General features: G+C 45.9%; 2 protein-coding genes across 7 annotated transcripts in view; one reads left to right on the top strand and one right to left on the bottom strand.

Moving 5' to 3' along the window:
• IFT140 (intraflagellar transport 140) overlaps nt 1–4,636 on the top strand; it is an 85,402-nt gene extending 80,766 nt beyond the window's left edge. For both annotated transcript variants that reach the window (XM_036392729.1, XM_036392728.1), the window contains 8 exons: nt 18–161; nt 557–685; nt 892–1,074; nt 1,768–1,974; nt 2,137–2,349; nt 2,426–2,592; nt 3,493–3,634; nt 4,175–4,636. In XM_036392729.1, coding sequence (XP_036248622.1) covers nt 18–161; nt 557–685; nt 892–1,074; nt 1,768–1,974; nt 2,137–2,349; nt 2,426–2,592; nt 3,493–3,634; nt 4,175–4,375 — 1,386 coding nt within the window. In that variant the 3' untranslated portion in view covers nt 4,376–4,636. The remainder of the gene's footprint in view (nt 1–17; nt 162–556; nt 686–891; nt 1,075–1,767; nt 1,975–2,136; nt 2,350–2,425; nt 2,593–3,492; nt 3,635–4,174) is intronic.
• Nucleotides 155–24,401, bottom strand: TELO2 (telomere maintenance 2). 5 transcript variants are annotated; one of them, XM_036392732.2, is made up of 21 exons: nt 24,078–24,401; nt 23,371–23,648; nt 22,811–22,879; nt 21,699–21,846; nt 21,216–21,318; nt 20,399–20,467; nt 19,391–19,532; nt 17,996–18,132; nt 17,193–17,281; nt 15,845–15,955; nt 15,080–15,165; nt 14,734–14,831; nt 13,725–13,841; nt 12,699–12,770; nt 11,995–12,165; nt 11,260–11,351; nt 10,346–10,445; nt 9,771–9,835; nt 9,058–9,173; nt 5,966–6,076; nt 155–380 (listed from the first exon to the last, which is right to left on the bottom strand). In XM_036392732.2, the coding sequence occupies exons 1-20, from the start codon at nt 24,398–24,400 to the stop codon at nt 5,973–5,975; spliced, it is 2,490 nt and encodes an 829-aa protein (XP_036248625.2). In that variant the 5' UTR covers nt 24,401; the 3' UTR covers nt 155–380; nt 5,966–5,972. The 5 variants fall into 5 exon arrangements, with proteins under 5 accessions (XP_036248625.2, XP_054372583.1, XP_036248624.2 ...); XM_054516608.1 differs by lacking the exon at nt 155–380 and adding an exon at nt 4,402–5,166; XM_036392731.2 differs by lacking the exon at nt 155–380 and adding an exon at nt 4,402–5,101.
• Nucleotides 24,402–24,465: the final 64 nt, after the last annotated feature.

The raw sequence follows: 24,465 nt of genomic DNA, 5'->3' as shown, positions 1-24,465 counted from the left end.
TACAATTCCCTCTGCAGGCTGCTGAAATAGCAAATGAAACGGGGAATGGGGCAGCCTCCTATCACCTGGCACGCCAGTACGAGAGTCAGGAGGACATCAAGCAGGCCGTGCACTTCTACAGCCGGGCCCAGGCGTTCAACAATGCCATCCGCTTGTGCAAGGTACGCTGAGAGGCGCCGTGTGCCCACACCAGCACGGGCTTCTGCCCTTTGGGAGTATAAGGTGTTTGTGCCTGTTCTGTCCCATAAGACACCGCCTGCTCTTGAACAGCCCATGATGAAGCTGCTCCTGGTTTCTGTGGACCTCTTCTACTAAAGGTGGATCAATAAAGCCTTGGTGGTTTGGAAATGTATTTTCTTAAACAGCTCATCAGAAAATCCCTGAAAGAAATAATCATAATCAAAGCTGAAGATCACTTGGGTTATAGAGGTTTTTTTACACTGAAGGGGGTGAGAGTTTAGTACTATGGGACAGCATAAAGACACAGTCTTGCCAGAAGTTGGAATTACGAAATTTTTGTGTGCACACCCAGAGCCAAACCTTTGCTTTTGAACAGGCGAATAATTTAAATGATCAGCTGATGAACCTGGCTCTCCTGAGCTCACCAGAAGACATGATAGAGGCAGCCTGCTATTATGAGGAAAAGGGGGATCAAATGGACAGAGCTGTTATGTTATACCACAAGGTAAATATTTTTTAGTAAAAACTCCCAAACTTTACTCTGAAGCAGTTTCTACAGCAGAGGAATTGTAAATCAGCTGTGGTGCTTACTATGTCCTGCTTATCTGTAATTTTTTCCTGGTGAGTAATACTTTATTAAGCCAGGGTGTCCTGTAAACTGGCTCTGTAGTGCTCATTCTAGTCTTTGAAGCCTCATTCCTAATTTTGCAGGCAGGACACTTCTCCAAAGCCCTGGAGCTGGCCTTCGCCACGCAGCAGTTCGGGGCCCTACAGCTCATTGCTGAGGACCTGGATGAGAAATCCGACCCAGCCCTGCTCGCCCGCTGCTCCGGCTTCTTCATTGAACATGCTCAGTATGAGAAGGCAATGGAGCTGCTGCTCACAGCCAAGAAGGTGAGCTGAGCCCTCTGGTCCCCTCTGCACAGGTAGAGGAGCACAACAGGTGTGTACCTGCACACAGCCATTCATCTGTGCAGATAAACAGATACAAGAGACCCTTGTAAAGTTTCAAGATTCCTCCTAAGCCAGTGATTCAGAGGCACTGGCAGCTCAGCCTTGCCAAAATGCTGGGCACCAGACCATTCTGGGCTCCCTCCTCTTTAACAAGCTCCTATGGCTGGCTTTCTTCTACACTTTGCAAGGGTACCATAGCCCTTTTCTGGACTACAAGCTTTTGTATAGCCTACTCAGAATTTGTTCCTATATGGGAAGTACCAAAATATTTAACAAAATCTTTCCATTTATTTTTATTTGCTGGAAATGTTACTATTGATCGTGCCTAACAAACCTGACTTGTGGGTCTCTGAAAACCTCATGTTCAGAGTCAAAATGGCTGAATCTTTAATGGCACACTCGTGTGAGAGCAGTGTTGTCATGGAAGAACAAACATGTTCTTCTTAGCAAACAAATGGGACAGTGTGTGCCTGAACAGGGGCTGATGTTGACATGTAACTACAGCCCAGTGTTCCAGACAGAGCATCCTCAGATACTTGTGTTTCTAGCGGATTTCTGTAGGTTACTCCACAAGCAAATGTGAGGTATCATAGTAGTGTTTACAACATCTTATTGCTCTCTTGCTCCCATTAGTACCATGAAGCTCTGCAGCTCTGCCTGGAGCAGAACCTAACCATTACCGAGGAGCTGGCTGAGAAGATGACAGTCTCCAAGGAATCCCAGGATCTCTCTGAGGAGTCCCGGAGAGAGCTGCTGGAGCAAATTGCTGACTGCTGCATGAGACAAGGCAACTACCACATTGCCACCAAGAAATACACACAAGCAGGAAACAAGTTAAAGGTCAGCCTGGAGAGCCTCAAAACGAGGGTGTTTTGAAAAGTAAACCTTGAAGCAGACTTCCTACAGTAGCTAACCACATGAAACTTCTGAACCATCTTGATGGTGTTTTTGCATTCACAGTATTTTCCCTCTCTCCATCTGTGCCACTCTTTCCCTTGCCAGGCTATGAGGGCATTACTGAAATCTGGAGATACTGAGAAAATTATCTTCTTTGCGGGAGTTTCCAGACAGAGAGAAATTTATATCATGGCAGCCAACTACCTGCAGTCACTGGATTGGCGCAAGGACACAAAGATTATTGCAAATATCATCAGCTTCTACACCAAAGGAGGGGCCCTTGACCTCCTGGCAGGTTTCTATGATGCATGTGCTCAGGTACTGCCCTTTCTGTGACTGCTGAAGGTGTTTGGTTTATTGGCTCTCGAGCTAGACCTCCTTTCTCCTCTTGCAGGTAGAAATCGATGAGTATCAGAACTATGAAAAAGCCCACAGAGCACTGACAGAAGCATACAAGTGCCTTTCCAAAGCAAAGGCCAGAAGCCCTGTGGAACAAGAAAGTAAACTTGGTCACCTGCAGAGCAGGATGAGTCTGATGAAGCGGTTCATCCATGCTCAGAGGTGAGCTGCAGCATGGATAGTACAGAAACTGACAAAAATATCATACCAGAAGAGAAGTTGTAACAGTACCTGAAGTTTAATAAGTAATTTGCAGCTTGCTGCAAAAAAAAAAAAAAGCTGCTGATACATTTTTCTAGCAGGGAAATCATAATGTGATTTTTAAAAGTGCATTTAAAATGTTGCATTAAAGATGGAAACGTAACCTGAAAGAGAAGGATATAGACCAAGGGAGGTGTAGCCAGAAAGGTGATCATCATAAAATCACAGAATCACTGACTGGTTTGGGTGGGAAGGGACTTTAAAGACCATCTTGTTCCAAAAGCCTGCCATAGGCAGGAACACCTTCCACTACCCCATGATCTTCTAAGCCACATCCAACCTGGCCGTGAACACTTCAAGCGATGGGGCCTCCCCACCCTCCCAGGGAACAATTCCTTCCCAATATCCCATCTAACCATGTCCTCTGGGAGTGGGAAGCCATTCCCCCTTGTCCTGTCTCTCAGGGCCCTTGTCCCAAGTCCCTCTCCAGCTATCCTGGAGCCCCTCCCTGGAGCCTTCTTTCCAGATGAATACCCCCAGCTCTCCCAGCCTGGGTCCAGAGGGGCTCCAGCCCTTGGAACACCGTCATGGCCTCCTCTGGACTTGCTCCAGCAACCCCATATCCTGCCTGTGCTGGAACCCCAGGGCTGGAGGGAACTCTGCAGGTGGGGGTCTCATCTGAGCAGGGCAGGCATCCCTTGCTGCCCACACTGGCCAATCAGCCCCAGGACAAGGGGCATTTCTGGGTTTTGTTTGGGCTTCTGTCATGAAAACTTATGCAGTAAAAACTCTTCCCTGTCCTTGTCTGGATAAGCTGAATGCTCTCCTTGGGCTGCGACACTTCCTTTTCCCCTTTCCTAGAGTTTACCCTGAAGACACTGAAGAAGCAGTCAGGCAGTGTGAACTGCTCCTGGCTGAACAGGACTTTGACAATGCCATCCGGCACGGTGATGTCCTGGGATTTTTGGTTCAGCATTATGCACAAGTGGAGGAATTCCATACAGTAAGTAAAGTCTTAATTCTTCTAACCTACAGAAGCCATATTGTACACTGGTACAGCTTGGTGGAGCGTGGCTCTCACACAGGAAGATGTTCCATGGTAGGAGCCTAAATGTGCAGCAGGGTGAGGCACAGCTCAGGAACTTTACCTCTATTTTTCATTCTATGGGAGAAAAGAAAAGCTCACAGGACACAGAGGGTAAATGGTGGTAGATTCTTAACCACTCCCAGTAATTCAGTGAGAACAGAGGGTAAGTCTTGGTGCATGCCTCAGCAATGCCACCACACTGTGTTTGCTACCTGGCCAGAGGAAAAAACTGCAAAATGGCAGTTATTTGAGGAAACAGTGAATTGCTCCTTCATGGCAGATGTGCCAGACATCCCCTGAACAGGTCCAGTGCTCTGATGAAACATGAGGGTGTCAAGTGCAAGTTCCTCCAGGTGTGCTGATGAACTTCACTTTTAATGTGCAAAGTACAAGAAATGGTTTATTGGGGCCCCTGTAGCACTGCTACCTCTGACAGTGATCTCTGCATTCCTTTAGGCTTATCGCTACCTGGAAGAGATGCAGAAAAGAATTCCAGCCTCAAACCTGAGCTACTATGTGTCCCCACAGACCATGGAGGCTGTGCACCGAGGAGCTGGTGTTCCCATGAGCCAAGCCCAGGCCCCAGCACACTCTGGCCATGGCAGCATGGACAACAGGGAGGAGGAAGAAGTGGCTGATGAAGTGGAGGACCCCTGACAATGATAATTTACCAAATGCAAAACTGACTTTATTATCAGCTCATTTATTCCATCCTCATTAGGGGGGCCCAGATCAATCACATGCCATCGCCACACAACTTTTTGGTTATTATCAAGAAATTTCTTTTTCCTGCTTGACTGTATAAGCAACAGTATTAGAGTTAATACGTTCTCTCAAGCACAGCAAACAGCAATTCACATGTACATTCTGTTAGAAGCTGGTTTTAGTATTTTAATAAATTTGAGGCAGAAAAACCCAGTAAGAACTGCATATTGTAACTTCACTTTTTCTCAGTACAGAAGAGCTGAATAACTGAGGTGGAAACTCTGAGTTGCCTTTCAAGTACAGCTGTGATCTGCTAAGGTGCAGATCTGTGATTCCTTAGAAGTTAGACCTTCTGAAACAATCCCCATCCCATTTGGGTAGGAGCTTGGCTAAAATCAAACTACCCTCTCCTGCAGGCTGAAGGCAGTTTCCCCAACAAAAGCTTCTCTGTTTAAATACATCAGAGGGTCATGTGGGCTAGAGAACTCCTTACAGACATCTGGGGTAAACCTCAGAGTCACAGAATGCCTGGGTTGGAAGGGATCCTGGATGCCCCCTAGTCCAATCTCTGCTCAAGCTTTCTTTCTTGCGTTGAAGCTCCTTCTCTTGCAGTTACATCAAGCCACTCTGTACTGGTCAGATTTTTGGAGGTCACTTTCTTCCCTGGCACAAGCACGACTGAGAGAAGTAAAGCTCAGTGTAAGAACCAAGGTTCTGCTCACCTCTCTGCCTGTCACCGTGCCCTGCCAAGGAGTAGTTATGATCACTCACATTTCTTACCAACTAGCCCTTACACTTAGAATGGTTTTTCTTTTTCATGTTTTGTGACTTGCTTCAAAACTTGGGGTGAACATGAAGTTTCTAAATTGCTTTCAGGGGAGTAGGTTTGGGGAGATTTTAAAGTCAAAATCTGAACATTATTTATTCTTTAGTAGAAACTTCTGTACTAAGATTATACAAAAAGAATTCCTGTCTTATTCCTTCCTAGCCACAGCCCAGCTCTAGCTCAGGCTGTTAAAGTCTGGCATACTTTCAGCATTTCAGTGTAGTTATCCAGTGCTTACATCCCATCAGCAGTGCCGTATCTTCCATTCCTTCCAGCAGCAGACCAACAGCTGGCCCCACAAACTCCAGCTGCTCAGGGACATGGGAGCCTTTGTAAGGGGCAGGTCATAGTGGCAAGTGGCCCTCCCCAGCCCTCCTGTTTTTTTGACAAGAAGGCTCTGTGAGATCTTCCCTGTATTTTTAGCTGAGTGCTCAGACCTGCCAAGGTTATAAATAGCTGGGGTGGGGGCTGGGGGTGCGGGAGGATGGCAGCACTCGCCTACCTTCCTGCATCTGTACACGCTGTACCGGATACCCAGAGCTCACTCAATTGGCCTCCACTACAAAGTCCAGATGTCAAGTCAGGCTCGCTGGCTTACAGCTCAGCACCCTTCCCCCTTCTTCCTCTCCTCCAGCCAGGTGACTGCTGAAGAGGCCCCAGCAGTGCCCAAATACATCCAGCTGGCAAGAGCACAAGGAAAAGGTCATTTCTGTTACCCTTTAGCTAGGAAGGAACAGCTTCAAGTTTCCTTTTCAGGTTCTCCATTAGCAGCAAGTTTTGCAGGGCCAGCCTTCTGCAGTCCCCATCAGGATCTTTCTCCATTACATCTGCAAAAGAAGCAGCCACTGTTAATTGGAGAATGGGAAAGAGTGCCCTTAACACTTCTCACTATTTTACTGACAATCACAGAACTAAACAACAGCATTTGCACCTATGGCTGGGCTTGGACATCGGGACTTGCAGGAACTGCATTAGGCCAGAAGGCAGAGATGTACAAACTTGATCATGTAAAGCAGCATGAGTTCAGCCAAGCCCTGACTGCCACATGGGGCAGTGCTCCAGTTTTGAGGGAGAAACAAACAGTCAGTTAGTCTGAAACATTGTAGAAACTGTCTGACCTTGGAACCCATGGGATAATCTCCATGCCAGAATTTGTACTTGTCACTTTGAGCTATACAAAAGCTTCGTACAGCTGAGCTACAAGTGTGAATGAAGTCTGCAGCTAGAAATCCACTTCTCCAAAGTCTCCACTCTGCCATTCTTGCAATCTAAAATGGTCAGTGCTCCTTCCTGAATTTGGGGTCAGAATGCCAATGGGGAAAGAAGGAGACAGGCCCCAAGGTTCAGCATATTCTCCACTCTGAAAGACCAATCTTCTGATCAATGGGTTCCACACTTCCCACAGCACGTAAGGGCAGCGTGAGGCTGTTCCCAGCAGCTGTTATTCCAGGGGCCCTTCATGGGCCTGCAAAGTAACAACCAGGATGCATGCAGGATGTCTGAGCAGGGGAGCCTGGAAGAGCAGGGAGCCTGTGTGAGGATATCCTGTACGCACGAGTACTGTGCTGGGAGCCCGGCACTGTCAGCCCAAACACATGACTCATGTCACTGGAGCACAGCTATTTATAATCTAGGGAGGGTGCACCCTGGTGCTTCCATACTCCCTCTGCAGAAGACAAAAAGGAAGGTTACAAGGCAGATTGGAACAAGCTCAAAAGCTTAGAGTGCTGTTGGTGCTGTTTCTGTTCCATGAGCATGGACCTGGCACTGCTGGCACTGCATGGGAGGCACAAGGCATCAGAGTGTTCTGTTGGTCCTGATATAAACCCCACTTACCCATGACATAGATGCAGAGCACTTGCAAGGGGTGGGGAATTCCCTCAAAGGCAGCTGCTGAGGAATCAAAGGGATCCTCAGGGAATGTCCTTTCCTAGGGCATTTCCTAGAAGCATTTAGGTATTCCCTTCCTCCCCCAGGAAGGATCAGGCTGGTCAACAGCAAGTCCAGCATGGCAGCTAAGGGTAATGACGGCCAAGTCCAAAGTGGATTCTAGTCTCTCTCCATAGCTGATATGTCCCAAAGCATCCAGTGCAGACAGTGCCAGGGCTGCAGCCAACAGGTTGAAGGGCCAACAGTTAGTCACAGGACACACTACAGCAGTTTGCAGAGGCCTGGATATAACAACCAACTGAAATAAGTCTGTGGATTTCTACTAAGCACTTCATGCGTAACATTTCCTATGCCACTGTTCATCACTGTGCTTTGGCCATGAGAGAAACAAAGATACTTTATGCTAAAACGTATAGCAGCCAAGGCTCCCATGCAAGACAGCTTGTCACTTCCAGCTACAGCACAGCTAATACATGACTCCTCTTGCAAATCTTGTCTGGAAGAGTCATGAAGCAACAGCCAAGTCCATGAGCTCAGACCTGTGATTCAGTCACAGAAGCAGGTCTCTAGTGCCAGACTTGACCTGTTGGAGCAGCAGGGAGGGCCCAGTACCTCCCTGTGAACTGTTTCCCCAACAGCCTTACAATAAATAGCAAAGGCACAGCCCAAGAAGCTGGTGTGTTTCAGAAAGCAGCTCTAGAAGCCCTTTAAATTGCACTTAAATTGCACCTGACCATATGTGAAGCTGAATTCTTTAAGGCTTCTAAACAACTCCTACAGCAGTTTTCCTTTCTCTGGTATACCCACAACAGTTATCTTACCCTGCTCTCATTCCCACCAGGAATAACCATGCAGCTTTCATGCTAAAGCATTAGATGAAAAGACAGGGCTATTACACTACCCATAAGCATGAGAAGATGCTACTATCTTGGTCATCCTCCTCCTCCCCAAAATAACTCACAGAAAATGGATTATGCAAACCCTCATGCTGGAAATACATTCCTGAAAGGCTTCACTTGGTAACAGCAGTGTTAAATGCAGAGACAAGCAGATTCCTGAGAGCACATAGTGTCATGGGAAAAGTGAAGTCTTCAGCCCCACATGGCAGCTCTCTTCCGTTCAAAGGGCACAAAGCACCCCAACCTGCCAGGATCAGAGGCCAGCTGGGTCAGTTTGCTTCCTGCTTGCTCCCTCTGGGAAGCGACTCACCAAAAGTGAGAATGGTGAAGGAAACCAGACCAGGGAATAACAAGAATCACCCTCACAACACAGCGAAGGCTTCAACATTAGTTGTTCTTTTCACTCCAGCTCACTGCAGTACCTAAGCACTGATCTGTGCAGCTCCAGTCTGCCAGAACCCACAGACACAGTCTGTGTTGATGTAAGGTGTGCTGGGTACAGCATTTAAAGTAATTTGCTGTCTTTTGTAGTTTTTTCTTTCCATCGACAATAGGAAACTAGATACCAGGCCATGCTCCTCTTCCTCCTGTTTTTAGCTCTAACACCCCGTCATGAGCACATGGTGTAAACAGGCTGTAGGCTGTAGAAGCTTTGTGTGCTCCTGCTGGCCAAAGTCACTGCCTGGGGGTAACAGGCAATGTGACAACACTTCCTGTAGCTTCATGAGGTGGGTGGTCATCTGCTCACATGGAGAAAGGGGGCATAGACTATCTTTGGGGATTTTTCTGGGTAGCCTGCTACGACAGTCACAGTTTGTAATGCCATACCCAGTTCTTGGCTTATGCCTCAGGTACCCCAGCACTGCATCTCTACAGCACACATGTGCTCTACTTGCTGATCAGGGAGATCTCTGATGCACAATGCCAGGACATCACTGCTGCCATCACACTTAAAGAGATGCTGCACAAAGACCACGCCACTAACCAGAAAAGCACTGCTGTACCCCACCAGGTCTTACCTCCCAGCCAGGACTGAGTCTCCAACAGCTCTTCTGTCATGTCTGCCAGAATCTGTTCGGTAGGGACACTGAGGAGGAGGGAGGAGATACAGGACAAAAGGCCCTGGCGCACATACCTGTGGACAAGGACTGAACTGGTAATGCAGTTTTATGCTCTGCATTGACTTCCTCACCTCAGGGGCTCTCCAGTTTCAAATGGCATGACAACTTTTGCCATATTCCTGCTGCTTAGGGGTGTAATCTTGCAGTGTGTCTCACATACAGAGCCCCTGTCATGCTGTGCACAGGAGCCTAACACAATTCAGAGTCCTGGACACATCTGAGAGCAAAACAGATATTGGATGTTTACAGACTTTTGGCTACATGCCTTAATTCCTTTCCAAGACTAAATGCTGGAAGTGAATCTAGAGTTTTCTGAGCTCCCTGAGTAAACACAGATGAAATTATCACATGGACAGGTAGTCAGGAAATTTGTCAACCTTTCTATAGGTAATGGCTGTGCTGCCACACCAGAAGACACCAGCAAAGTTCATATGTTGGGCTGACATTAAACACAGTCATAAGAACACACAGCTGGAGGAGAGCACAAAGTGAATGCATTAAGTCACTGACACTCAGAGCCAGATGCTCGTCTTGGACAAAGACAAACCATGACTGGAGGCTGGCTCAGAGCTGATCTTTAAAAATGAGAGTATACAACGATAGTAACTCACGAGTCCGTGTGGAAACGCAGCGCCCAAACAAATTCCAGCAGTGCCTTTCCCATTGCTGTCACTGCCTGCAAAAGAGGATTGTGACAGCAGCACTGAATACCATCCACATTGCCCTGTAGAGCTGGGCCTCAAGACATACTGCTCATGGAATCACAGTATGTCCTGAGCTGGAAGGAACCCACAAGAGTCAGGAATCCAACTCCTGCCCTGCACAGGACACCCCAACAACCCCATCATGAGCTTGGGAGTGTTGTCCAAATGCTTGAACAAAGGTTTTCTTAAGATCAGATACAACTGAATTTATTTTACAGATGTGGAAACTTTGGCAGTAAAGTGAAATAATGTGCCCAATCCCCCCAAGAAGTTGACAAGAAGCAAAAGACAATGCAGGGGTGGCTTGAATCCCATGTCTATTTTCTGACTATTTCTTCCCAGCCCATTTCACAACTTCTCAGCCCACTCAACTCCAACTTGCTGCCAGTCTCAGGGCAGCAGGCCCTGAAGCACATGGCTAATCTGGAAGACACCTCAAGTTCCCAGGCTGGAAGTCACCCCTTCCCTCTGCCCTTCCTTACCACAGTGTTGACAGCCAAGTACATCAGAACTGCTAAAGTGTGAACCAGTCTTCCAAGGACTAAGTGATCTTCTCCCAGGAGATCAAATGTTGTTAAAGGCCTGCAAGTATAAGACACAGGGTTGTGTAGCAGTGAGAAGGATGATCAGTGCCTCTTTGGAACAGTCAGGAGGGTTATGAAGGGGGAGTTGTCCCCAAAAGCCCGAATCCCTAGAACAACAGCCATTATATAGGCACTACCACGTTAACAGAGATCAGAGCTGTTTGCTCTCGTCCTTCCTCCCAGACCAGCATCTTGCAGAGCAATATCCTCTACTCGTACAGCAGGTATCACATATTCTACCAACAGGCTTTACCTGTAAAGACCTATAGGCAAAAGCTGCCCCCACTGCCTACCATTACAACTGGTATTACAATATTCTTGGTTATCATGGAACTGATTACTCTGCCTTCCTTAGGTTCACAAAGACTTAAGGGACTCACAATAAACTGTGTCCTATACTGTGGCCTCAAAGACTAGTGCAGGTGATAGGCCAAACCAGAGATGGAGCTAACTTTGGTTCAAGATTGCAGTCTGAGCTCTGTGGTTTGTGTGAACCAGCCCACAGTAGAGGCTCAGCCAAGATAAAGGGTGTGGTGCTGCCAGAATTACTTGTCTGAGTACCTTGCTGATGGAACTTCACTTCTGCAGGGTCCTACATACACCTGCCCCACAAGATTTCAAAGGATAAGTCCAAAAGACCACAGTCCACTCCTCAAGCTTTGTGAAGGGCCCAAGTGTCAGTATGGTGTCACTGGGCTCCTGCACAGCTCCTGGGCTGTAGCCTGCTGCTTTGAGGCAAGCAGGACAAGCAGAAAGGTTCACTCTGGCCGTTGCTATGTCCACATCCCACATCCTAAGGTGTTCACACTCACCTGTCAAAGTGCTGAATCAATGGGAAAAAGAAATATCCAGCAACAGAATTGAACTCATTTGGGCAGGAAGCCAGTTCCACACGAGACTGACCCTGTTCAAGAGAAAAATGAAGTCTAGGCACAAGATACAGCATCCAGTTCTTCCACTTCACTGGACACTGTCAAGACTACAGATTCCTTGCAGACAGCCCACTGTCAACTACTGCTTGTACACCTATGGCTACCAGTTTCCCAACTGGATTGCTCACTTCCCATTTTGGATTTTCTCCATATCTAAACATTTCAATACAATATGCCTCAGCACTGCTCAGTTAGATATAAGAACATGCAAGGGATAAAGGAGTTTTGGAAGGCAAACTCTCCAGGCTGAACCACAGGGGAGTTCTGAAGACTAGGAAGCTGGCATCAATTTATCTCCCTGGAAAACAGGAAGGCTGAGACAGTGTAGCCCAGAGGCAGCTAGTCTGATGGAGGCCCTGGGATTGCGAGGTGAAGTCACAGCTCCCTGCAGTGGCCACACAAGCTCAGAACAAGCACAGAACAACAATTATCTCTCAAAGCCAGGTAAGGAATTTCAGATTTATCTTCCTCTCCCTGCTGGAGAGGGGAAATCCAAACTTTCCTTTGGATTGGGTCCACTTTCACAGGTATTTTGCTCTTTCCAGACAGAGCTTGCAGTAACTCCAAGTGTCCCTATTTCTGGTGGATTTTACATTAGTTTTCCTCTAGCCTCACCGTATCAAATCTCCGAGTCTTGCTTTTGATCCTCTCCTCAACAATTCTTCTCCAGCCCTTAGAGCTGTCACTTTCCGGAAGGAGCTGAATACAAGGTTTTTGGACACCAGAATGTTTGGTCTTCCTATGGAATTTGGGACAGGACAGTTCCTGAGCTGCCAAAACCAATACCTAAATAAAACAGAGAGAGGTTCTGTTAAAAATGGGTAATTCCTAGGGAGCAACAACAGTGTTCCCTACATCCAAACTGACAGTGGCAACAAAGCAGAAAGGCACAACAGTTTTAGAGTGAAGAACAGCAGAAAACTGACCTCCAACAGCCACCTGGCTCTGAGTACTGACCAAGCACTTGGTCACTTAGCCCTGAAACAGAGCGGTGGCTCCTCCTTCAGACTCAAGTGTGGAAGGAGTCACAGACAGATCACTGTCCTTCAGAAAGGGAAGATAAAACAGACTGATGATGTGAAAGTAAACAGTGGCTTCTCCCAAGCAAATGCCCAACACATGCTCTGCATTCTGTGGGGAGAGATCCCTATGTGATGGAGTGTAGCAGGGTTAGGAATGAGAGGGGAATGCCACACACAAATAGTAACGTAAGAGATTCCCATGCCTCTGCCTTCTCCCATGAGGAATAAAAGGTAATCCCAATACACCTCAGCACCGGTGCAACAGACAGAAGGAAAGTGGGAAGTAAGAGCACTCACATCAAGGATGTCCATGCGCTGACGGAGACTGTAGTTCAGAGAGTAGAACTGGGAGGTCAAGTACTTTGCAACCTGTACAGAAAAATCAGGGTACAATGAACAGGGACCCATGCTAGAAACAGCCTTCCCATTAACTTTAAAAGCATTTAATTTCACAGGTTCTGCTTCCTGTTAGGTAACAGCAAGCCTCCAAGAGATGGGAAGAAACACACAGTGCAAATGGGAAATTCAGACACTTCCACTTTCAGATTCTCCCAAAAAATCTGAATGACAGATGAGACTGCATCACTCTTCTCACCCTCCTATGCAGAGGTACCGAAACAAGCACCACAGCAGCTAGGAGATGTCACTGTGGCCTTTCAGTACTTAAAGAACATTATAGGAAAGATGAACGGAGGCTTTTTACTGGGGCCTGGCTAGCATAAAAGATAAAGATGTTAAACTGGCAGAGAATAGATCTAGATTGGATATTAGGAAGGAATTCTTCCCTGTGAAGGTGCTGAGGCCCTGGCACAGGCTGCCCAGAGAAGCTGTGGCTGCCCCTGGATCCCTGGAAGTATTCAAGGCCAGGCTGGACAGAGCTCGGAGCTACGTGGGATAGTGGAAGGTGTCCCTGGCATGGCAGGGGCTTGGAATGAGATGGACTTTAAAGATCCTTTCCCACCTAAACCAGTCTGTGATTCCCTGATTACTGTCACCAGTCAGGTCTTTCTCTGTAGAAGCCCTCTCTGCCCCAGCTTCCCTTTATGTGAAACCCTTCATTACAACAAGTTCTTATCTGATCTCCCTTTTCAGGTACAATCAAACCAACAGCCTCCAAACAGTTCCTCTGTTTGACAGGGTGTTCTTTTTCCCACTGGTTCAGACATTCCTTGCAGATTCTTCAGGAGCAGATATGTTGTTAGACCTGAACTACCTGTTCTACCACCCAGACAGCTCCCTCTATCAAATGAGAGAGAGACTTCACCTGCTTCAATTTTTGCCTGTGCTTCAATTGGAAAAAGGAAAATAGTAGGAGGAACTCACAGGTATTGGGTCTGTGGTTAAAACAGCTACTTGAGCTCTTTGACAGAGCTCCACAAAGCCTTCAATGCAGGTCTTCTCCTCCAGATGCAATAATATTTTTGCCAGCTCCACGCTAACCTGCTCAAAGTATGAAAAAAAGAATCAAAACCCTGATGGTGTTTGGGTTTTTTCCTCATAGGAATTATGGACCACTTCTAATGGTCAAACAAAGACAAGGAGGTATTTTCTTTAGGCAACATGTCCATTCCTTAGGAGGGAGAGAAAACACATTAAGCCAAATGCCATCAGACTTATTTCCCAAAACCCTGAACAGATTCTCCACCTGCCAATTCTCTGTTCACATTTCACTGAGACTGTTTTGGAGAAGTAGTAGCATCATGACATTGAATGAATAGTCACTCTAACAGATGGGGTACAGGCTACAGCAGCACAGCCCTTCTCTTTCTCAGCTGGTGTCTCTGACACTTGCAAGTGCTCACTAGCAGGTAGTGACAAGCACTCTTCACACAGTGACCTTGTCCCACATTCCTCTCCCCTGAGCTTTTTATCTTGACCAGTACAATCCAATTACTGCCTCCACAAGACATTATGCTTGTACAAGCAAATAGGGAAAGTGCATTTGATTTTTCCTCCATTTTCGTTGGGGAATAACAAATTGAATTTCAATTCAAAATACAAAATGGCTGCTCTGTAATCTCATTTTTTAGTGTTTTTCCTGCCCAGAATAAAGCATGGAGCTTCCTCACACTAGCAAACACTACTTGTACTATGTTTCATTTTGAGCACTGGAGACGGCAGGGTGCTGCCAGCACTTTTTCTGCTTCTCTGTTCCCTGTGCCTCACCTTCAAGGCAACTATTTCCTTCTACTTCCAAGCTGAAAGCTTGTGAATGTGTACCTTTGACCCAGTCACACATTAGCCAGGCCTTCTGCTCCACTGGCATGTTTAGTCTCCTCATGACAGCAAAGGGCAATATAGCCCTCTTGTAACACAGTTCATATTACTTTACCTCTCTTGTTGCTGCTGGATTCCTCCGAACCAAGCTCTCAAGTGCCTTGACTGTAGCTTCCCATTTGTCCACATCTTCAGATCTTGATCCAGTCAGAACTGAAATCAAAGGACAAACAAAAGTTATTAACAGAATGGCTGTGTTTGGGTATATACCCAAACTTCCTTCTGCCAATCATTTGTCTTGGTACAGACATTCAGCATGAGAAGCATTAGGAACTAAACTAAAATTACTCAAAAATTCTATAGCTTCTTCAAATTAGATCAGAAAAAAATAAACCTATGCAAGAGTTCACTCTCCCAAGTTCAGTAAGAAACAGATAAAGACTCAGCCCAAAATCTCCTACCTTCAATACAGTCTCGGATATACATAGGAGCCTTAAGTTTTAGCTCTTTATCCTCAGACATGTCATAAGGGATGAGGTCATCATCACTGTAAAAGAATTAAAGGTAGGGATTAGTTTATGGGGTGCAGATGTTCTTGCTTTACCCAGATAGCCAAACAAAGAGAAAGAACCAGTGCATACACTGTTGTAACCACATCACTCCTGTACACTCAGCAGCACTGCTGAAGCCTGGCCTGAGAGAGATCCTTGGGAGTTCTAGGGCAAGAGCAGTTCTGTGATCAGATCTGGAACTGGATATCCTGGTCAAGGACAGGATACAGATGACCAAGAGACTAAAACTGACTCTTGAGATTTCATTGTAGATTTATGTGTGTATATATATATAAAATACATACATACATACATATTAACATATATATACAAATATCTATCTATCTATCTATCTATCTATATATATATAGATATATTTCTTCATATAGTGACAGAATAAGGCAGGTCCACTATTAAAATGGTAAATCCATCCACAATTTCCAAGAAATATATATTTAAGTCAAACAGAACAAATACTGCAGTTGCACACAACACAGGACTTGCCTAATTTATTGACTATGCAATTTTCTACGCAAAGCCCTGCTCTGCTGCAAACCACTCAGCTGAACAAGGTCAGAAATGACAACAATTGCCAAGAAATGCAGGTTCTGACAGATCCTTTTCCCCCACATCTGCCATTTATTTCCCATTTCCTCCCTGTTTCTTGCCCCATACCTGTCAAGTTCAACATCCGACTCCTCATCTGCCTTAACCGGGACTGCTGTATAGGATTTCTCATTCCTCTCTGGTGCCAACGGCAGTGCAGCACCTGCTTTCTCACTCCTGCTGTGAGGAAAAAGAAATTTTAAAATGGATACAGTAATAGTTCTTACAAGGAAGAAACTACCCACCCTACCAACCCTTGCTGCCTAAATAGAACAGCAGATAATTATTCCTGCTGCAGTTTCACACCCAGCTTGGCTGACACAAAGAACAAAGTACTGGAAAGGAGAATGGAGTAAGGGGAGAAAATAAGCAGAATCTTCTAACAGAAGAGCAATGGATTAAAAAAAACTTAACTGGCTAGTTTGCTGTGTACCCCTGCACAATACCTGGGACTGCTAATGAAAGACTCCAATAACCAGATCACATTGACTTGCACCAGATTTGAAACTGTCAATGAAACTGAACTGAGAGTAGGTTTAGATTGGATATTAGGAAGAAATTCTTCCTTATGATGGTGGGCAGGCCCTGGCACAGGCTGCCTAGAGAAGCTGTGGCTGCTCCTGGATCCCTGGAAGTATTCAAGGCCAGGTTGGACAGGGCTGGGAGCAACCTGCTCTTAATAGAAGGTGTCCCTGCCCATGGCAGGGTGTGGAATGGAACAGACTTTGTCTCTTCCAATCCAAACCATTCCATGACTTTTCAAAATTGGAAGAAAACATTTTTAACAATTTCTAGATCTTGCATAGGATGAATACAATAATTGAGAATATTTTTTCTATCTCAACCTATTTCTGTGGACTTTGGCATTGTCCTTTCATCTCTCTAATTCTCAAAACCAGTCTCTAACAGCTGACTATGCTGACCATGCCCCTAAAATGGGAGCAATAAATCTTTTGTATTTCCCTGGAGTGCTGGACAGCTTCATCTGCTAATAACATAAAGTGCTTCACTCCAAAGCTGATCAAAAAGTGCTCCAAAGAGCCTCAGCACATGCTCTGGAAGTTAAGAGCAGTCTTTAGAGTGACAGACACAGTAGATTTTAGTCATGGGTGAATGGGCTGGGGGCATACAACACAAATACCAGCAAACAGAAATGTCCATTTGATTGTACCAAAGGGCCCCTTGTACACAAGACCCCTACACCACAGTTTCACCACATGCAGCTATCAACAGGCAATTTTAGCACACACTACCAATTGAATTATGAATGCAACTAAATCACATTGTAAGAAGGTGGTGCATTAGGATGTTTAAGAATACATAAAACATCTTGAATACTGTACATAGTTCTTGTGTGTAATAGGAAAAAGGCATGCAGAAGGGCAAAAAGACAGCATGAATAGTAGCAACAACTTACTCATCATCTGGAAGGCTGGGGACAACACAGAATGATGGAGTCTGCACCAGAAGGGACTTCAATTCTCTTGTTTCATCGTCCTCTTCATACTAGACATTCAAAATAACTGCTGCTGCACTCTATTACTTACTGCAAATATGCCCAGCATTCCACATTTCACCCTTGTAGTACACATGGACTAAATCAGGAGCAGATGAACCCTCAACAATCCTGTTTCAATCCCTGTGCTGACAGCAGCAGGCAGCTGTAATCTTTGTCCTTATATTTAAGGTACCTGATGACACCTGGTCTGAACGTTATTTCCATATTTCAAACATTTAATAAATGGCAATGTGACAGGAGGAATGTGGCAGGCTTTTAGAGAATTAATGTGATTTATTCAGATAAGTCACATAAATTCTACTGGAAAGAGCAGAGCAAATATCTCCTGTCAGACTTGAAAATCCCAGCTCAGAACAGGTATTTCCACCATGCTAGGGACTGAACACTCACCACTGCTTTAGGTTTGAAGCTCCCCTCAACTCCCACAAATCAGATTTTGATTCCCTCATGCAATAAGAGAAACTTTAATTACCAAGTTTATCCTGACCTCTGCCAGTAGATTGCCCTCCTGAGGTAACTCTCAGCCACCTGATCATTACATACAATTGGTTTTTGTAAACAGGTTCTCTCTTTTTGAAGGTGTGACTGCCTCTCCTTATTTCCAGATAAAAAAGTGCTATAATGCCCTGAATCATCTGGTTTAAAGCTTTTACTTCCTCTAAGCCTAGCACACCAGTCATAAGTTTCAGTAAAACCTTCACCTCAAACTTCAGGACAGGCCCCTCGGTGTTTATGTTCACGCTGATGCTCTCTGCCACCACCATGCCCAGACGCCGTAGCTGGGGCAGACTGCTCTCCAAGTGGCATTTCACACCCTCCATCATGCTTGTCAGAAGCTCTGAAACAAACGACCAGAAAAAAGTGCATGTTTGAAATTCTGAAACAGTGGCAGAAACAGCCATCTTTAGTACTTCCCTGAGGGAAGCTTTACCCACTCACCACACAATAATGGATAGACAGGGTCCCTGAACTGTGGCTTCCTTCTCTGCAGTGTCAGTGGTGCCCTTCAGCACCAGCACAGCAAACCCACACCCTTCCATGGGGGTACAAAGTCAACAAAACATCACAATATATTCTAAATTTGCAATATTTTGGTTTTCACTGAAACAAAAAAGGATGGTAAGTCAAGCCAATCTTTAGTTTGGCTTTAGAGCGTTTCAGAGTCACTTAAATAAATGTTATGTTTTGAGGACATTACAAGTTCTGACCACTACAAGAATCACATAGAGACAGATATTTGCCTAACTTTGGATAAGCTCAAACAGGCAGGTAACACAAGTATTTCTCAGCCCTGAGGGAATACCGGTTGCCAGCTTCACCAGGCAGGCTTACTGCTGTTTGACTGACCTCCTTCATCTCAGCAAGCTTATCATTCCAACAGCTGTCAGACAAAAAAACTGACTATAAAACTACAGAACTGGTAATACATATCAAGTCGCTTATTCACTTAAACAATTAATTCTAGAATGAAACAGATGAGCAAGTCTTGAAGTGAATCTTCACATCCTCCATAAGTAACACACACACATAAGTAATTCTAGACATTTTACAGCTTTTTTTTTTAAATTTCAACAGAAACAGATATGTTAGGCCAGGAGCTCAGTGTGCCATGCACTGTGTGAGCACATAACCGGAGGTCCATGCCAATGACTAACCTGCTCACTTCACACTGAGGAATGCCCATGGACTGTCAGACACCAAGCTAACAGCTTTTTACCCCCAGTTACTTTCCCTGCCTGTCTGGAGCTGCACCCATGCTCCAAAGTTAAGCCTATAAGTTACAAATCACACCATTCCTCTCACTAGTCCCAGAGTCAGTCCTTGTTTTCCTGTGACAAAAGTTCAGGGTTTTTAAACCACAACTCAGGTAAGAACTGTAAGGCAAAGACAGACCTTCTTCAGTTCCATAACTAAAGTTACGCACTTGGAATTCTATCATATCAATGCTAAAGAGGACTCCAGTAGGTTACCCCACTTGCCAAGGTAAATATGGGACAATTCTGCTTATCCACAGATCAAAACAAGATATTTTTACACACTCTGCTAGTAAGACACTCTGCTAAAAAATCTAAACCCCACTTCTCATATAGCCTCACCTTGTCTGCAGCTTGCAATTTCAGGCTCCTTCAGGTGGGAGAGGCAGATGAGGATGGCCTTGCTAATGTACAGCTGCTGCTCAGCTGGCGAGTGTTTCACAGCACTGCTGCTGCTCCAGGTCTCCAACAGGTCCTGCAGCACCTACACCAGAGAAATCAGGTTGGCCTGAAATAGATCTTTTCTACACAGAGGTGATTTTTGAAGCACATTTTTACTCTCCCTACAAAGAGCAAAAAAAAAAAAAATGCAAATTTTGTATTTCAGAACCCAAAACGTACTGTGTTTGACCACCCAAGAACTGCACTTTCAATTAAGACATGGTTAAATATAATGGGTTTTTAAATTTAAAAGTGATGTTTATTTCTCCTTAATAAATATTATATGCAAAGCATATAATGCAAAGTATTATTGTCAAAAACCAGTATGCTATTATAAGGTTTTATCTGAGTTTAGTCCAATTTTAGATAACTGTCAGTCCTTCCATATTATCTTAGAACATGTAAACAGTGAAAAAAAAATTTGACAAAATGGTAGGGATTTCCAGATATTCAGATTTCATAAAAGTTTCATCACACTGCTGACTTGAAGAGGCAGAATATCTGCCATCCCCACTAAGGAAAATGTGCGTGAGAGAGAGTCTGAAACATCAACCATTTGGTAAACGGACAACTGTCCACCAATTTGATCCCTTATTGCCATGTGCCCAGCCACATAAACAGGGCTACTGAGGAAGCTGAGAAGGACAGAGGACATGGGACATCTGTCAGAACCCAAGCCTCACTAGTTTTGCTACATGGAAGACAATTTACCCATTAAATATGAAAAATTAATGCCAGCAGTGCGGAAAGCTTTGATTAATTTATCACAGCCCACTTGTGATATAGCTGGGCTTCCCTCACTCTCATGAACAGCAAACAGAAACCAGAACCAAAACTGTGCACCCCCAGACACACAGAGAGCAGAATGTTCCACATCAGACACCTCATCGGCCACTCAGTGAACCTTACTCTGAGCAACAAGGGGCGCCGGCCGCTGTCCAGGGCCAGGTAGCCAAGGAGGTTCTGCAGCACTGCCGTCTGCAAGGAAAACCACAACTCCTGCTTCAACTGCTTATAAAGCTGTCATCTAGCAATGACAAGTGTCTGTTTTTATTTACTACATTAAACTTCATTCTAAGGAACTGGTTGACAACATTCAGAGACAGAAAAGTAAACAAATTTTAAAAAACAAGCAAGCACACATATGCAGTTGCTGATGAAATACACGGAAAATCATAACAGAAATACAGTACAGTGTTTTACCAACAAAACCAGCACAGTCCCAGGCAAACATAGAACTCATGAAGTCTAAAGAACAACTCTCACAACAGCATCACAAGCCACAGTATAGTTCCTAATATCCCATAACAAACTTAGGTGCACAGGAAAAAACCCAACGGTCCTTATCTCATGTCTTTAATATAATTCTTATCCCCAAGGATTGATCCTGGCTGTTTCAATCTCCTCTTTCAGATTCTAAAATAATTTAATGCCTTCAGCTCCCCAAAATTCTGAAACTTTGTGCAAATAAACACTTGGTTCCAGAGAAGTACAGTAATTTCGCTAATCACCATTAACCCTGAGAGAGCACATGAATCCCATGATTTCAAAGCTACTGTTTACCACTCCCACTCTGTTAAAGCTGCACAAATGTGGGGAGACTGAGGACTCATTTTGGAATGAAGAGTTAAACCTTACTCAGGCAGAGTAAGAGCTCAGGAAGAACTACACTGGTACCAGGGAAAACCTGGCACTACTCCACTGCTGTTCCCCACAGAGTCCTCACCGTGTGGCCATATTGCAAGAGCAGCATCTTCTGTGCCACCACAAACTGAGCCTTCTTGTTCTTCACAACCAGGTTACCCAGCAATCTGGACAAGACATCTGCCCTAACAAGACAACAATAAAACATCAGGAATCCATGTTATTGCTGTCATGCTACTCCTAATCACAGGAAAATCTGAGAGCAGCTATTTGCAACTAAGTCTCTAGAATACTTCTAAACTCAGACAGTGATCCAGTCATGGCAAAGAATGCTTTCACTTGTTTTTCTTGTTTTTCCACTGCATGTCAAGATGAACATACTCAAGAAATGGTGTAGTTTCTCCCCAAGAGGCAACAATCAACTACTTTATCCCTTGAGTCTTTTAGGACATGGCAGTGTAAAAAACCACCTATACAAACAGAGCACCTATCAGAGACCAATTCTGCAAGTATTTGTGACAATTCCTGCCTTTGCTGTGGATCAGGGAGAAAGCAGAGTTCTTACCCAGGTGCTCTCTGCACAAATCCAAGGACCACTGCTTCCATCCAGCGGTCTGGCACACATTCCACCAACTGCCAGCATATCCTCTGCCAGATGCAGTCTGACTTGGTGAGGTCTGTCAGGTGGGGCACCAAAACTCCCAGAATTTCCTCTGAAGTGCAAGAGAAAACAGCAAAAATCCAGATGAGCAGGCTGGTACAATGGCATTTGGAACTAACCTGAGAATGTCAAGATCTTCACAACATGAAAAAAATACAATGTACAGTTTCAAGTTCTAAATTTTTTCTGCAGTACAAATATGACTAGAATCATGGAATCATTTAGGTTGGAAAAGCTCTCTAAGACCATTGAGTCCAACTATAACCCAGCACTGCCAAGGCCAGCACTAAACCATGTCCCCAAATGCCAGATCCACATGGCTTTTAAATCCCTCTGTGGATTTAGTGACTCCACCACTACACTGGGCAGTCTGTTCCAATGCCTGACCAAGCTTTCCGCAAGGAAGTTTTCCTTAATATCTGATCTAAATCTCCCCGGCACCGTCTGAGGCCATTTCTTCTTGTCCTGTCCCTTATTCCCTAGGAGCAGAGCCTGACCCCCACCTGGCAGCACCCTCCTGTCAGGGAGTTGTGGAGTGAGAAGGGCCCCCTAAGACTTCTTTCCTCCACCCTGAGCCCCCCCAGCTGCTCCTCCTCTGACTATGCTTCAGATCCTTCCCCAGCTCTGTTGCTCCTCTTTGTTCATGCTCAAAACAGAAATGGAGAACTGACTGGTAAGAACCACCCTAAGCAGCCTAAGGAACTGGCCAGAATTCCTCATCACAGTAAAGAGCCAGAAAATCTTCCTTCTTCTTCTTCTTCTTCCCCAGCCCTGTTAACTTCTGCATTAGTAGCTTCAAAGTTCTAAGCAGTGCCAGACCAACAGCTGCTCCCACAAGACATATCTACCAGACAAGCTGAGCAGCCTCAGAGAGCAGTCTGTGCAGCTCAGCTCAGAACAGCTCCAAATCAAATTGTTGGTCTCCCATTCCTTCTGTTGATCATAACAGTCATCCTCCCATGCTAATACACTAAAACACTTTCCCCATCTCCAAAAGAGCACAGTAAAACACTCACTTTGCCATCCATGAACACACACCTTCCCCAAGACATGAGAAACAAAAGAGATGGAGCAGTCCAAGCCACCTGTGATAAAACAGACATATGCTTAAGTAAGCATGCCACTAGCATCCTCCAACCAACCTTCAGCAGGAGGTGCAGAGACTTCCAAAAGTGCTGCATTCTGAAAACACACTGACTTTTTCTCTTCAAGCATCATCTCTTCCTCCCTCCACTACCTGCCTTCAGGCATAAACCAGCATTCAGTATTAGTTACAGTGACAGGCAGAAGGCTAAAGCAACTCAGTTCCACTTTAATGTGATGGCATGGGTGGCAATGCCACTGGTTGATTCAGTATCACTCACATCTCCCAAACAATTCCTTTAGAACACACAAAGTGACCACAACAAAGTTTAGCAACAGATTATGCTGTTTAAATGCTTGGAAGATTAAGGCTTTTGGTGGATTCCAAAAGGCCTCCGTTATCATCTGTATTTCAAGCAGCAGACACGGGGTCCACGCTCAAAACACTTCTTCAGAAAATGACCTTACAGTACAGTCATCCTTGCAGCCTTACCCCGCAGAGAGTCAGAGATCTTCTCTAGCACCTGGAGAACTGCATCACCCAGGAGAGGGAAGTAGTTTTGTGGGAAGAACACTGGTGGGTTTTTCCCCTGGAGTTTATTGCTGACATGCTCAGGCAAACAGACGATCTTGTTGAGTAGGGCGCCCTGCAGTTCCAGGCAACCTGCCTGTGCCTGCGGCTGACAGACCTCCCACAGTAATGCTGACAGCCGGCCCTGCTGCAGGAACTGCTCCAGGACTCCAACTAGCTCCCTCGGGTCAAGGCCAGAGCTGGAAGAAAACAACTTTAAGTTCCTGCCTCTTTTAAATGGTAAAAATAAGATTTGCATGCTACTGCTTTTCTATTGTGGTATCACTACTGAAATACCTCTGTTCTGCTACACTGGATTAAAAAAAAAAAAGAAAAAAAAAGAAAAAAAAAGCGATTTTAATATCTTTTTATCTGCAGCTTCCTCGACTACGAACATTCAGGACCTTCAACAAACACGACTGATAAAGCTCTGCGTCTGCGGGACACATAGCATCGTGTCGTGTCTGAAGGCACTCAGAGCGGGGCAAGGGCTGTCCGCGCTCACACACATCTCTGTCCCCCTGCGCACTTGAGCCCAGCTGAAAGGCACCCCCCAGACATCCCTGCTGCGCGCCGAGACCAGCCCTGGGGATCCCCGCCCGCCTGCCTGCCCCGGGGAGCGGACTGACCCCGCAGAGCCAAGGGCCTCCAGCAAGACGCAGAGGACAAGGCCGGGCGGGCCCTCCAGGAAACAGCACTGCCACAGGCCCTCGGGCCGCGCCGCACCAGGTGCCCGAGCCAGTCTGCGCAGGAGAGCGCCGAACAGCGCCCGCTCCCGCTCCCCGAGGGTGGCTGGGCCGCCCGCTGCCGCCAGAGCGGCGCGTACCGCGCCCAGCGCCGCCGCCAACCCCTCCCCAGCCCGGTCCACAGCCGCCACGGCCTCCCGCAGGACGGACTCCAGCCCCAGATCGAGAGCGAGCGGCGGCCCCGGTGGCGGCAGCGCCGCCGCCATGGCGCCGAGGGGAGCGCTCAGCGGCCCCGCTTCCGCCCGCCCTGCACCGCAGCCAATGAGCGGCG

Source organism: Molothrus ater, chromosome 16, assembly GCF_012460135.2.
Source record: "Molothrus ater isolate BHLD 08-10-18 breed brown headed cowbird chromosome 16, BPBGC_Mater_1.1, whole genome shotgun sequence".
Classification (NCBI taxonomy): domain Eukaryota; kingdom Metazoa; phylum Chordata; class Aves; order Passeriformes; family Icteridae; genus Molothrus; species Molothrus ater.
Note: the sequence above shows the minus strand (reverse complement) of the source record. Positions and strands in the feature narration are given on the sequence as shown.

What these genes read in the sequence shown, in the direction of transcription:
- TELO2 (XM_036392732.2), bottom strand. Translation starts at nt 24,400, where the DNA reads ATGGCGGCGGCGCTGCCGCCACCGGGGCCGCCGCTCGCTCTCGATCTG. An exon ending in TCGGATGTTGAACTTGACAG is followed by an intron (nt 15,166 to 15,844) that starts GTATGGGGCAAG and finishes ATTCTTTTACAG; the next exon opens with TGATGATGACCTCATCCCTT. An exon ending in GACTCAGTCCTGGCTGGGAG is followed by an intron (nt 6,077 to 9,057) that starts GTAAGACCTGGT and finishes CTTCTTTTGCAG; the next exon opens with ATGTAATGGAGAAAGATCCT.